The 14,188-nt window shown below is 45.7% G+C and overlaps 2 protein-coding genes across 2 annotated transcripts; both read left to right on the forward strand.

The window, feature by feature from the left end:
• Nucleotides 1-2,506: 2,506 nt before the first annotated feature.
• Nucleotides 2,507-2,857, forward strand: LOC117042435 (protein FAM162A-like). The gene has a single exon (XM_033141981.1). The coding sequence runs from the start codon at nucleotides 2,507-2,509 to the stop codon at nucleotides 2,855-2,857; it is 351 nt and encodes a 116-aa protein (XP_032997872.1).
• An 8,156-nt stretch (nucleotides 2,858-11,013) lies between these two features.
• Nucleotides 11,014-12,763, forward strand: LOC117042708 (zinc finger protein OZF-like; the record flags this gene model as incomplete). Its single annotated transcript, XM_033142319.1, has 1 exon — nucleotides 11,014-12,763. A coding segment is annotated over exon 1 (1,662 nt), but the record flags the coding sequence as incomplete, so codon positions are not given.
• Between the last annotated feature and the right edge of the window lie 1,425 nt (nucleotides 12,764-14,188).

Genomic DNA, 14,188 nt, shown 5'->3' on the forward strand with positions numbered 1-14,188 from the left:
ATGGCTCTGTGCTAGATTGCAAATGGGTGGGGCCTGCTCCCTTACCTGGTTGATGGTGCAAAAGACAAAAGCCAGAGCTTTTTGTCATGCTTTTGAACTGCTAGGTCGGCAGGAACTGGGACCGAACAATGGGTGCTCACCCTGTCGCAGGGATTTGAACCATCGACCTTCTGATCGGCAAGCCCTAGGCTCTGTGGTTTAGACAACAGCGTCACCTGCATCCCTATGTGGTTTATAATATATAACAAATTCAATTAAAACACACACACACACACACACACACACACATACTCCTTTTCCTTTCACACAGTGTTTGAGCCTTAGTGCAACATACTATTCAGTAACTGGATGTTGGTTACCTCTGGGCCTGGCCTGCAAAAAATTTGCCTTATGCTTTGCCCCGGCTGTCCTCAAGTAGAGATGGAAAGGCCTGGGAAGAAACCGGAGAAATTGGGGGGGGGGACAGGTCCATTCCCCCCCCCCGTTTTCCCCTAAAGCCATTTTTTAGAAGTCCATGAGAAAAATGACGTAAGAGGAAGAGCCAGAAGAAATGGAAAACGATAGCAGTAGATCAGAAAGTGAGATAGAATAAACTGCATGTATATGTTGTGTCTTCTGGTTTGGTTTGGTTTGGTTTGGTTTTTTTTAAAACACTACTCAAAGGGTAGACGTTCTATGGAGCTTAAATATTGAGGTGGACCTTAACTTTATTTGCTGTTGGTGCTAAGGGGCAAATCTGATTATTTTTTATGTTGATGGTTTCTTGCTTTTTTTTTTGCTTTTGAGGGAAAGGGGGTGGTTACCTGTTTTATTGCAAGCATAATACTTTTATCTACACTGTGTTTCACGCAGGTTTTTCAACGGGGGGGACGACGTTTTTTCCTCATGGCTTCAAAATTTCCAGAAATTTTACATCTCTACACCCGACAATTCTCTAACAATCAACATTTTATTTCTTCCTCAAGCAGGAAAATTTACTGCAAGAAATCAGGGAAACTGGTCAGAGGTTGAAGTTTGATCTTTGCTTTACCCAGATTATACTGTATAGCAATACAGGTCAGACATGCGAGGAACTCAGTGGTATGATCCAACTGTTACCGAAACTGCAAAAGATAGGTGTTTTCACACCTGAGAAGGGACATGGGAAGGGGTTAATTTCCTTCATGGGCATAAATCACTCTGTGGATAAGAATCAGAGGTGCAAGAACAGCCAAGTCAGTTGCTATGGTAACAATCCAGTGCCTTGGCTGTATAAAGGGATTAATGTATGTCAGCTCAGTAGTGTCTGCTGTTACGTCTTGAATTGCTGAACATAAGAGCAACGGATATACTTTGTACTGGTATGTGCCACTGCATATTTGTATCTGCAGAACCCTATGAATTTATTTTTATGTCCAGAACTGTTTTGCTGATCTTTATCTTCTGCAGCAGTGGCGCCGTGGGTTAAAACACAGACCCTAGGGCTTGCTGATCAGAAGGTCGGCGGTTCAAATCCCCACGATGGGGTGAGCTCCTGTTGCTCGGTCCCTGCTCCTGCCAACCTAGCAGTTCAAAAGCATGAAGTGCAAGTAGATAAATAGGTACCGCTCTGGTGGAAGGTAAACGGCGTTTCTGTGTGCTGCTCTGGTTCGCCAGAAGCGGCTTAGTCATGCTGGCCACATGACCCGGAAGCTGTACGCTGGCTCCCTCGGCCAGGAAAGCGAGATGTGCGCCGCAACCCCAGAGTCATCCGCGACTGGACCTAACGGTCAAGGGTCCCTTTACCTTTACCTATCTTCTGCAGCAGTAAACCATCAGAATGTTTTTCAGCTTCTGTGTGGCAACTGGTACCGTAAGCAACTTTCACTGCATGGGTATCTTGTTAGAGATTTCAGAGTTGCCTACGTGCAGAAATGCAGCTGTCTTATCTCCAAGCAATTAAGCAATTAGCTAGTTGGCAGAAAGCCCAGATCTGCTCTCTCTCAGACCCTTAGCAACAGCCTGTGATTGGTCAGTGGAGTTCCTAAAGACTCAGCTCTGTGTGAGAGCTGTGTGGTTAGTGTGTGGTGCAGGTGTTGATGTGGAAAGTGGTCAGTGCAGAGAGAGAGACAGAGAGAGGAAAAGATTTTATGTTTTGTTTCTTTTATTTTGTAAAGTCTGTAAATAGTAACTTATGGATACTAGTTGCTTCAATCAATAAATACTGTATATAGTTATCCAGTGAGTTGCTGAGTTCCTGCGTTGAGCTGTCTAGTCAATTTCACAACAGCCAGAAGCTTCCAGAAAAGTCTGCGTCTAACTCTGCAGTGTCCAGGAATACGTTATACTCCTGACACTAAATCTTAAGATATCTCACCTGAGACTCCTAACAAGCTAGCTAGCTTCAAAAATAAACAACCTGAGGCGAGCGACGTCCATAACTCCTCCTGCTGCTCCTTTCTGAGGCATAGTTGTTAGGATTTTGGACAAACGTATTCCTTCTGCTCTGTGTGCAAGTGGAGGACCATGTCGGTTCGTGAACAGGAGGATGTGCAGCAAAACCCAAGCAGAGAACTTGCAGAAGCCAAAACCCCAGGCTTCAGCCTCTTTCAAAGTTACAGGACACAAGCCCACTGACTGGGACAACAAGTTGTTGCTATGGACGGGCCGTTTCAAGAAAGCAGAAGATATACCAGAAACAGTGTCATTTGAGATTGTTGATGCAGCAAGGAATAAGATGCATGTGAGGATCAGCTACGTAATGATTGCCTTGACAATCATGGGCTGCATAATGATGGTCATTCTGGGCGCGAGGCACGAATCCCTGACGAGCCAGAACCTGGAGAAAAAAGCTCGCTGGAGAGAGGAGGCTGCTCAGAGTGTCTATGCCAAACCATAGTCAAGTGGAAGGACAATACTTCAGAAGGCACGAGATGTATTGTTATACCTTTTAATTATAGAGGAGGAGGAGGGGCTTGAGGAAATGCATATTCATTAGTGAAGGGGTGTTTTCGAGCTTCCAGAAAATAAAATTATTTTGTTTTTTTGTTGTTGTTTTTTATTAAAAATTTATAAGATTTTCCAATTAAGGAACAAATCATTACATGGTTAAACTTTTCATAATCGTGGAGAAATTGAGCACTCCTTCTGCCAGCAGCCACTACTTCTCGCTGAAGAGGTAGTGGTAATCCACAATACCCAGCCTTCAACCCCACTAGCTCCATCAGCCTTTATGAGGGCTTACAGGAGAGTAGGGGAGGCTCTAGGGGTATCCGCAGGATCCATGCCTCCAGAACGCCCTTCAGGGGGTCGCAGCGCAGTTGCAACTCCCCCTCCCCCGACTGTGCAGCTCGGCGCCCAACCGGAAGTCCTAAATAAAATTATTTTGTGGTAATCCTAAAAAAAAAAAAAAAAACCGACTCAAATCTCAAAAGGCGAAAAGGTTTCTGTCAACAATCTAGGCACAGCCTGGGATTTATAACCCAATGCTGGAGAGAAGTTGGGAAGAGAGACTCCTCCTCTCCAGTAGCAGAGTATACTGTATCACAATGGCAATTTCTCCCAAGCACATTAAAACTCAGTTTGTTTTACAGTTACTGTAAAGGTTTTTTCCTCATGGCTTCAAAAATTCCAGTAAAGGTTTATAAACTTGTGCATGATGTGAAGAAAGTAGATGGAGAGAAATTCTTCTCCCTTTTTTGTGATACTAGGGTGTGTTTTTCATTCGCCACTGAAATGAAAGTGCAGCAACTTTCCCTCATGTAACCCTTGCTACTCTTTCCCCACTTTCCTGATCCCCTTTCTTCTCTTCTGTCCTATATTCTCAATGTTTAGCTTGTAAGCTCCTCGGGGCACAAATCTTTCCTCCTCCCCCCTGCCCTGCCCCTGACACATTTGCATATACACTGCTTACATTGCTCTGTAAAGTGCTTTGCATAGAAGGGGCACGGCTCAGTGGCAGAGCATCTCTTTTGCACACACAAGGTCCCAGGTTCAGTCCCTGTGTCAGAAGTGAGCCAGCAGTAAATCACACTGTGCAAGTTGGAGTTAACTCTTTATTAGCAAAAACACGATCTGCACAGGAGTGTCAGGCCCAATGGGCAGATTAACTTATCTCTGGTTGGTCTAGCCTCCATGAATGGCCTCGGTCCCCTATACCTGAAGGAGCGTCTCCACCCCCATTGTTCAGCCTGGACACTGAGATCCAGCGCCGAGGGCCTTCTGGCGGTTCCCTCATTGCGACAGGTGAGGTTACAGGGAACCAGACAGAGGGCCTTTTCGGTAGTGGCGCCCACCCTGTGGAACACGCTTCCATCAGATGTCAAAGAAATAAGCAGCTATCCTATTTTTAAGAGACATCTGAAGGCAGCCCTGTTTAGGGATGTTTTTAATATCTAACGCTGTATTGTTTTAACATTCGTTTGGGAGCCACCCAGAGTGGCTGGGGAAGCCCAGCCAGATGGGCGGGGTACAAATTAATAATAATAATAATAATAATAATAATAATAATAATAATAATAATTGTTATTATTGTTATTATTATGAAGTACTTGCTGAGACTGAAGGTCCCCACCTATCCACAGCTGCTGTCAGGAGGCTGTCAGCGGCTCCTGGCTGGTTGCCCAAGAAAGTATAAAGACAAGGGAAAGTTTCTTAATGTCCTTTTTTATTTCAATTCTTACAGAGAGAGGCTATAGAACCCAGCCTCTGATAATGGCATTGTCCCGAGTGAATTTGCCCCCCCTCCCGTCTCTCCCATGTTCTTATTTGTCATTCTCATTGTCTCCTCTGCGGGTGCCAGTAAGTGCCCTCTGTCTTTGAGCTCTTTGCTCTCCTACTTTTAAGGCTTGCCTGGTTCTGGGAGATGGATGGCCTGGAATGCTTTCTAATGACAACATTTCAGCTGGGTGTTGTTCCAGCTACCCCATGATTTCTCTGCTTTTCCCCTCATCTGCCTCTGAGCTGCTACCTCCCTAAAACCCCTGTTGTAAATCTATACTGTCTTCCTCTTCCTCCTCCCTGAAAGGGTCAGGATGGGGATGCGGTCTCCACCATTCCTCCACTGCCCAGTCCCTGACAGCTGCCTAAGTTCCCTCCTCTCCAGGGTTTTTATCCAAGCGATTGGAGACTGAGTCTGCACGTTACCAACCTTTTCATGCCTCTTCTGGTTCTGGGAGAGGGGGGTCGGGGGCAGGAGAGGTAGTCACAGCAGGAGGGTGAGGCATCCCCGACTCTTCCCCAGCCTGACTCATCTCTGCATCTTGGTCTCCCTCCTCTTGCTTCAGCTTCTGCCTCTGATTCTGGACTTCTCTCTGCCACAAACTCCCCCAGCTCACGAAGCCCTGTTACCCCTTTGGCTCCCAACACCATCCCAGTCTTCTCTCTCTGACCACTCATTGTTATCCCATCAACACTCCCTCGGAGCTTTCTTTCCTTGGGGGGTCCCCAGCTGGTTCCTTCCACCATTCCTCTGCATCCAACCGGTCCATGACACCCTGGCATCTCTAGGTAGGGCTGGGAATACCCCCTGCCTGACAATACTGAGCTAAATGGATGCCTAGTCTGACTCAGTATAAGGCAGCTTCCTTTTTTCCATTGGTAGTGATATATGAATTATAATAAATTCATGTGAATATTTAATGTTTCATGAGTTCTTTTGATTCTTTGCTGCAACGTCTGCCTTATTGCTGCCATGGTATTATCCCTATTTCATCAGCAGTGCCATAACTATGCAGATTTGAGGATGGAGCCTTGCTGCAGAAACTTAGTGTGTTCCAGCCCTGAAACAATGAACAGGTTAAATGTTTTAGCCCACCCCCAACTGCTGTTTGCTCTCATCCTAAATGCAGCTGCTCTCTGCATGTGATGGCCTGGGAGTCAGACTCTGATGCTGAACCTGAGGGATCCCAGCCTGCACAGGATTCCCCGCCTCCAGAACCAGCTGAGCCGGGGCCAGGGCTTGAGCCTGAAGGATCCCCACCTGTGCTGGTTCCCCAGGTGCAGGCATCAGCAGAGTCTGCTCTGGCTCCTGATGGGAGGGAGGATCCATTGCCTGCAGGTGCTCCACTCCCAGCCTCTTCAGAGGAAGCTGAGGCATCCCCTGGGTCCAGTAACCCACCAGCCTCTCCTGAGCTACAGAGGCTCAGGGCAGAGAGGCGAAGGGAGTTAAGTGTCTGCAGGAGGAGTGCTCGCCTCCAGGCCCGGAGAAGAGGTGAGTCTCCGGAGGATCGGGACCGCCCTAAGCATAGGGCCAGATAAAAGCCAGCCAGACCCAGCCCAAGTTGCGTGAGCAACTTAGTTGCAAGCGTGTGCTCAACCTGCAACCTTGTGCCTGAACCTGCCTTGGACCTTGACCTGCTCCCCGCCGGACTGACCTCCTTTGGACCCCTAGACCCAGGACTGGACTTGGACCTCGCTTCATGGACAAACCCTTGGGGCCAGCACACTGCACCTCCCACAGGATGCAAAGGATGTTAAATTGTTTGGTCAAAATGGCCCAGTCAGTTTTACAAACAGTCAAATTTCCCCAAATGCTCCATTCAATTTCAGAAAGCACATAAATGTTTGTCCAACTGCAGCTAGTAGCTGTAGCACAAGAGTGAGGTCAGAGCAGGTTACAGGTAGGTAGCCGTGTTGGTCTGCTGTAGTCGAAACAAAATAAAAAATAATTTAAAAAAATTCTTCCAGTAGCACATTAGAGACCAATTAAGTTTGTTCTTGGTATGAGCTTTCATGTGCATGCACACTTCTTCAGATACAATGGTACCTCAGGTTACAGACGCTTCAGGTTACAGACTCTGCTAACCCAGAAATAACACTTCAGGTTAAGAACTTTGCTTCAGGATAAGAACAGAAATCATGCTCTGGCGGCGCAGCGGCAGCGGGAGGTCCCATTAGCTAAAGTGGTGCTTCAGGTTAAGAACAGTTTCAAGTTAAGAATGGACCTCCAGAACGAATTAAGTTCTTAACCCAAGGTACCACTGTACAGAGCAGGAAATGTGACTCTATGAACCATAGACTACAGTGTAGCATACAGTAAACCCTGCTTAGATTAATGCCTAATGAAGCCCACCAGATCTTCCAAATACTAACACAATAAGAAGTTGATTGTATGCTCATATATTCACATGGACACATGGAGTCCCTTGCTGACTGCAACATCCAAGGGCAAGCATGTGAATGAGACATTGCAAATCAAATATTAAGTATTCTACCAGTGTATAGATTCTCCCTGCATTGAGCAACACCCTTCTCCCTTTGCATCAGCTGATAAGAGGGGAAAGCCATCCTGCGTAGTACTGGGTTTCTGCTTTGCACAACACTTCAAAGGCTCCACCAGCTGGTCCTCAGGTGCTTTGGGAGCTGCACCAGACAGGTTTGGGTCAAGCCCCACCCTTACCTGTATGACATCAGTTGTAGGGTAGGTGGACAGTGGCTTGCCCCAGACAGCCTCATAGGTCCTTCCAATATTGACCAACAACTAGCTGCAAGAAGATAACAAATTAGAGGTTTGAAATAACAACCCATTGCTTCAAAAATGGTTTTGCGGGGCTAATTCTGGAGGTTTCAGTAATTGCTGTCCTATCATTTTAGTAATTCCTGCAAAGACCAGAGTCCAAAACTGGGACACTTTTCCACAATCCATCACAGAAATTGGAATGAACCTGATTCCTTACATCTCCAACATAGTCTCAAATATCTTCATTTGAAACAGTCTTATAGGGGGTCATATAATATTTATGCTATTTTTAATGCTTGTTCCCTCATAGTAGATGATATTGATTTAAATTGGAACTTTAACCATGTAGAATTCAAGCAATTTTTCTTCAATCAAAATATTCCGATCCGACTTCCACATTCGTTTCAGGCCCTCTGCAGAACTCATGTCAACACTAAGAAGTAAAATATAAATACAAGACACCGAGCCCCGCTACTTGCCCTCAGAGATATGAAACAACAGCTCAAGTGGTGTGAGATCTTGCAGGGCTTGCTGCTTAATCCTGTCTAATAAAGAAACCTGCCTGATACCAACTCAACCAGGTTATGTCTCAGTCCTGTAGTCCTTTTCAAATGTGTTGGTAACGGTTGAGAGTCTGGATAAAAATCCTTTGAATGAAAGAAACCACCCAGCCTTCGGTCTTCACAATTGTGAGGGCACCTCAGTAGTGATTTGTTTATTATTAAAAATATTTATAGCTCATCCTTTGTGTGAACTGATTCCAGGGTGAAGGGGCACACCATAAACACAGAAAAAGGTAGAATGGACACTACGGCTAGTTGTATTTAGAAATACATTTTATTTATTTATTTATTTATTTATTTATTTATTTAATATAAGCTGCAATTCTCTTAATTGCTAATAATAAAAATACAGCACTTACTAAGAAACGCAGCTTGAAACAAACAAGTCTTTATTGTCCACCTGGCTTGTAAATAAACAGGGAATGGTGGGAAATCTGAAGGAGGCTTTTCTTCTAGTTCTGCTGGGAAGAGGGGTGGTTTTCGTTTTGTTTTTTAAAGGCTGGCCACCTGCCATGGATGCTTTAGTTGAGACTCCTGCATTGCAGGGGGTTGGACTAGATGACCCTCGGGGGTCCCTCCCGACTCTACAATTCCATGAATAATGCACGCATCTGTGACCCAGCTTAGAAGCCATACAAAAAAATAAATGGCAGCTACAGTCACAGAATAAGAAACAGACGAGCAAACGAGAAACCCCAGCATTAAAATTCAGCTCAGCTCAGGCAGCCAAAGAGCCGTACGCACAACTGAACTGAACCCGCCTCCTATGAGTTAAATCGACCGAGCGGCGGTTCCTAGAGCGGCCTGGTCTCTTTCCCCTCCTCCTCCTCCTCCTCCTCCTCTGCTGTTTAAAGGGGAAGCTCCTTTTGTCTGCGCTCGTCCCTTTCCAACCCCGTGGCTGCGGGAGAGGTAAGTCGGAGGAGCCCAAAGGTGCCTGCGGATCTCCCATAGCAGAGCAGCGTCCCCTTTATGTACACGGCTGGATAATGCCGCTTGCACACGCGACTGGGCACGTGTGCAGGGGTTGGGGGGTGTCAGGCAGAGCAAGCCCCTGCGCATTTTACCGAAGAGTAATCCCACTTAAACCCAGCGGGCTTAATTTCAAAGCACGTTTGCCTGTGGTTTTCGGTGGGGGGGGGGACAATCCCCTGTGCATTTTACTGAGAAGTAAGCCCACTTACTTTACTGAGAAGCCCTAGGGTTAGGGTTAGGGTTCACTTAATTAAGTAGTGTGCATTTCCATGTGAAGGTGTATAAGCTTGCAGTCTCGCGTATTTATCCAGGATCAATCCCACAACTCGGTGGGGGCTTGACTTCCAAGTAAACACAGGTAGAACCATAGAATTTGTAGAGTTGGAAGGGACCCTTGAGGATCATCTAGTCCAGCCCCCTGCAATGCAGGAATATGCAGCTGCCCCTTGTGGGGATCGAGCCTGCAACCTCGGTGTCATCAGCCCCACGCTGTAACCAACTGAGCTCTCTAGTGAATGAGATCAGTACAGTTTATTGGCACCCTTTATTACAATCAGGGTGGCCAAATGCTAAGGAGAACAGGGTTCTGGCATCTTTAATGGTTGTACAGAAGAAGGAATTTCAGCAGGTGAAGTGTCGGGCTTTTTTGGGGGGGGGGTGCGGTGGGGTAGGAAGTCAGAGAAAGGAGGCTCCCCCGTTGAACAATTGTGGGTTTGAACTATTTAAAGTATTTTTTTTTTTTTTTTTGCACAGCATTGAAAAACAGCATCAAAACATCGTAATCCAGAATATTTATACATGGGTGATAGGTAACGTTAGTTAGAGTTGAAAACAGTTGATTTATTTAGGGCATTGATTTTAATGGCTTGAAATTATATGTCTCTGATAATGAAGAGGATTAAATATGAAGAGTTTCTCTTCCCAGCATGTTTTGACATAAGCCTGGCTGTGACTGCATTATGTACAGACTAACTTGGGAGTATGTGCCACAATCCTATGCATGTCTCTTCAGATGTGAATCCCATTGAAGAAGAGGAGATTAGAGAGAGCTAAATAAGTGATTTTTAAAGATTTTTTTTATTTCACACACAAACCAGACTAATGTGCAGTAATCTCCCCATATTTGGCAGTTTTTAAAACTTGGACCTTATAAAATCCAGCTTCAGAGCTTCCATAGCTAGCTCCCTTGGTATAGCTGAGAGAGAAGAGCAAAATTAGGAGTCTAATTACTAACCTTATAATCAGGATTGTGCATCATAGTAACCAATGAGCTATAATGATAGGATTTCCTTTTTTAAAAAATTATGATTGTGAATCTTGGGCTTACTTTATATTTTTTGTACAATATACTATACTATACTATACTATACTATACTATACTATACTATACTATACTATACTATACTATACTATACTATTATTGGTTGCTTTGGTGAGGAGTGAAATGAGAGAGTGGCTTTGGTGAGGATGGTTGGTGGAAAAGTTAAGTGAGCAGGGGACAGAGTCTCATATTTGATTCATTACATGCTTTATTTTGTAGCTCAGTTAACATTATCATCAAGTCATCATATTTCAGGCATGATTCACACTGTCTTCTCTCTTCCTTCCATCAGATAATGGAGATGTGAAGAATAATCTCAAGGTAGAAATGTCTGAACAACAGAAACAGATTGAGATATTGGTGAAACCACTGGATGAGAACATTTCTCAGTGCCATGCTAAAGCAGAAGCCGCTGAACAGCAACATGGATTGTTGAGACAACATGGGAAGCCCTTGGGGTTGGGAGTGGATGAGTCCACCCTGGGTGAGGAAAGCTTCAAGGACCAAAGCGAAATCTCGGCCCAGGGAAAGATGGAAAAAGACAAGGGACTAGTAATTTTAGAAGAAGAGAAGAATGCAAACCTCGTTACTTGTGGGAGGAACCTTACGGCAGTGAAATTGTATGGATGCTCAGACGGTGGAAACTCCTCTTGTATGACCTCTGAAAATCAATGGGGTCATACTGCAAGAGAGGATATATACACATCATTGGACTTTGGAGACTCCTTTGGTATGGATGCTGTCTTTATCAAGCACACAGGAGACAAAACGTTTCAATGCTCGGACTGTGGGAAGAGCTGTGAAACAAAAAGCCAGTTGCTTGCACATATGAAGATGCACACAGGGGGAAACCCACTTAGATGCACCATCTGTGCAAAGAGCTTCTCTCAGAACGGAGACCTCTCTATTAATGAGAGAATCCACACAGAAGACAAAAGGTTTGTGTGCTCAGGATGCAGTAAATCCTGCCCCAACAACACTGAACGTGGATGTCCCCAACCCCAGATAGAGGAGGAACCATATAAATGTTTAGACTGTGGGAGATCCTTCACTTTGAACTCTGACTTTCGTAAGCATCACAGAACCCACACGGGAGGGAAACCACATAAATGCCCAGACTGTGGCAAGACTTTTGATAAGAAATTTAAGCTAGTGACGCATGTGAGAATCCATACTGGGGAGAAACCTTTTAAGTGTTTGGACTGTGGGAAAAGCTTTGCTCAGAAGGGAAACCTTGTGGTTCATGAGAGGAGCCATACTGGGGAGAAACCATACAAGTGCTTGGATTGCGAGAAGTCCTTCAGTGTGAATGCAGACCTTATTAGACATCACAGAATACACACAGGGGAAAAGCCATTCAAATGCCCAGAGTGTGGGAAATTCTTCAGGACACACTCTGAAATGTTCAGACATCAGAGAACTCACCCAGGAAACAAACCATACGACTGCTGGGACTGTGGCAAAACCTTCAGTCAGGAAGCCCACCTCGTGGCACACCTGAGAATCCACACTGGGGAGAAGCCCTACAAATGCCCAGACTGTCGGCAAAGCTTTGCCCAGAAAGGGAACCTTATTCTTCATCAGAAGACCCACATGGAAGAGAAGCCGTATAAATGCTTGGACTGTGGGAAATCCTTCCGTGCAAAATCTAAGCTCATAGAGCATCAGAGGCTTCACACCGGGGAGATGCCCTATGATTGCTCAGACTGTGGCAAAAGCTTCAGCCGGAAAGGGAGCCTCCTTGCCCACATGCACTTCCATTCCGGGAAGAAGCCGTATGAATGCTCCATTTGTGGGAAATCCTTCATTATGAACTCCGATCTCCTTAGACATCAGAGAACTCACACCGGAGAGAAACCGTACAAGTGCTCAGATTGCGATAAAAGCTTTAGTCGGAAAGACGGCCTGCTCAAACACCTGGTAATCCATTCTGGGACAGAACTGCACATTCAGGAAAAGCCATACGAATGCTTGCACTGCGGCAGGAGTTACAATTACAAACAGAACCTCATTGTGCATAGGAGAACTCACACTGGAGAAAAGAGATTTAAATGCACAGACTGCGGTAAAACCTTCAACACAAACTCTGAACTTACCAAACATCGGAGAATGCACACGGGGGAGAAGCCGTACAAGTGCTCCGATTGCGGGAAAAGCTTTGCCCAGAGGGGAGGCCTGGTTGCCCACAAGAGGACCCACACGGGAGAGAAGCCGTACAAATGCACCATTTGTGGGAAATGTTTTAGTCTGAGCTCTTGCCTGATTAGACACCAGCAAATCCACACGGGGGAGAAACCCTATCAGTGCCCAGACTGCGGACAGTGCTTTACTCACAAAAGGAACCTTGTCAAACACGCTGGAAGCCACCAAGAAGAAAAACCATATAACAGCTCAGACTGTGGGAAAAGTTTTGGGATAAGTTATCACCTCATTCAGCACCAGCAAATCCACTCAGGGGAGAAACCATATACAGTGGTACCTCGGGTTAAGAACTTAATTCGTTCTGGAGGTCCGTTCTTAACCTGAAACTGTTCTTAACCTGAGGTACCACTTTAGCTAATGGGACCTCCCGCTGCTGCCGCACGATTTCTGTTCTCATCCTGAAGCAAAGTTCTTAACCCGAGGTCCTATTTCTGGGTTAGCAGAGTCTGTAACCTGAAGCGTCTGTAACCTTGAAGCGTCTGTAACTTGAGGTACCACTGTAAATGCTTGGAATGTGGGCAGAGTTTCACTCACAAGAGAAACCTTATGGTGCATGTGAGAAGCCACACATCAGAGAAGCTCCACAAATGCCCAGACTGTGAGAAAAGTGTCCCTCACAAAAATAATCTTGTCGAGCTTATGGAAATGCGTGCAGGGGAGAAACCGCAGGAATGCCCAGAATGTGGGGAAAGATTCACTTATCTTCTTGTTCTTATTAAGCACAGAAGAATCCACACAGAGAGAGCCTTGGAGGAATCTTCCTATTAGGAGAAGATACTTCATTGAAATGTGCATGAACTTTTACTGCACATTAGAGAAATTATACTGTAGAAGATGCTTAGATGCAAGAAGTCTGTTAGGAAGTGTGAAATCGGAACCCAGTGAGGGTGGTGAATGTCCTGCATGAGTGTCTGGAGGAGGATGGAGGAGGGATGGTGGTTGATGGGTTGAGGTTGAATCCCACCAAGATAGACGTACTGTTTCTGGGGCCTGGGAGCAGGCGGATGTGACAAACTCCCTTGTCCTGAATGGGGTAACTGTGCCCCTAAAGGACCAGGTGTGCAGCCTAGGGGGGTCATTTGGTCTCACAACTGCCCATGGAAGCACAGGTTAATTCTGTGTCCAGGGCAGCTGTCTACCAGCTCCATCTGGTACCCTGGCTGAGACACTACCTGCCCGCCAACTGTCTTGCCAAAGTGGTATGTGCTTTGATTATCTTCCGCTTGGACTACTGCAATGTGCTGTACGTGGGGCTACCTTTGAAGGTGACTCAGAAACTACAAGTAATCCAGAATGCGGCAGCTAGACTGGTGACTGGGAGCAGCCACTGGGACCATATAACACTGGTTCTAAAGGATCTACGTGGGCTCCCAGTATGTTTTCGAGCACAATTTAAAGTGTTGGTGTTTACCTTTAAAGTCCTAAGCAGCTTCTGCCCTGTATACCTGAAGGAACATTACACCCCCATCATCCAGCCTGGAAACTGAGGTTCAGCATGGAGGGTCTTCTGGTGGTTCCCTCTCTGTGAGAAGTAAAGTTACAGGGAACCAGGCAAAGGGCCTTTTTTGTAGTGATTGTGGAACACCCTCCCATCAGATGTCAATGAAATACACAGCTATATGACATTCAGAAGCCACCTGAAGGCAGCCTTATATTGTATAGGGATGCCTTTACTGTTTGATATTTTACTGTGTTTGTATATTCTGTTGGAAA

Source organism: Lacerta agilis, chromosome 2 (genome assembly GCF_009819535.1).
Source record: "Lacerta agilis isolate rLacAgi1 chromosome 2, rLacAgi1.pri, whole genome shotgun sequence".
Classification (NCBI taxonomy): domain Eukaryota; kingdom Metazoa; phylum Chordata; class Lepidosauria; order Squamata; family Lacertidae; genus Lacerta; species Lacerta agilis.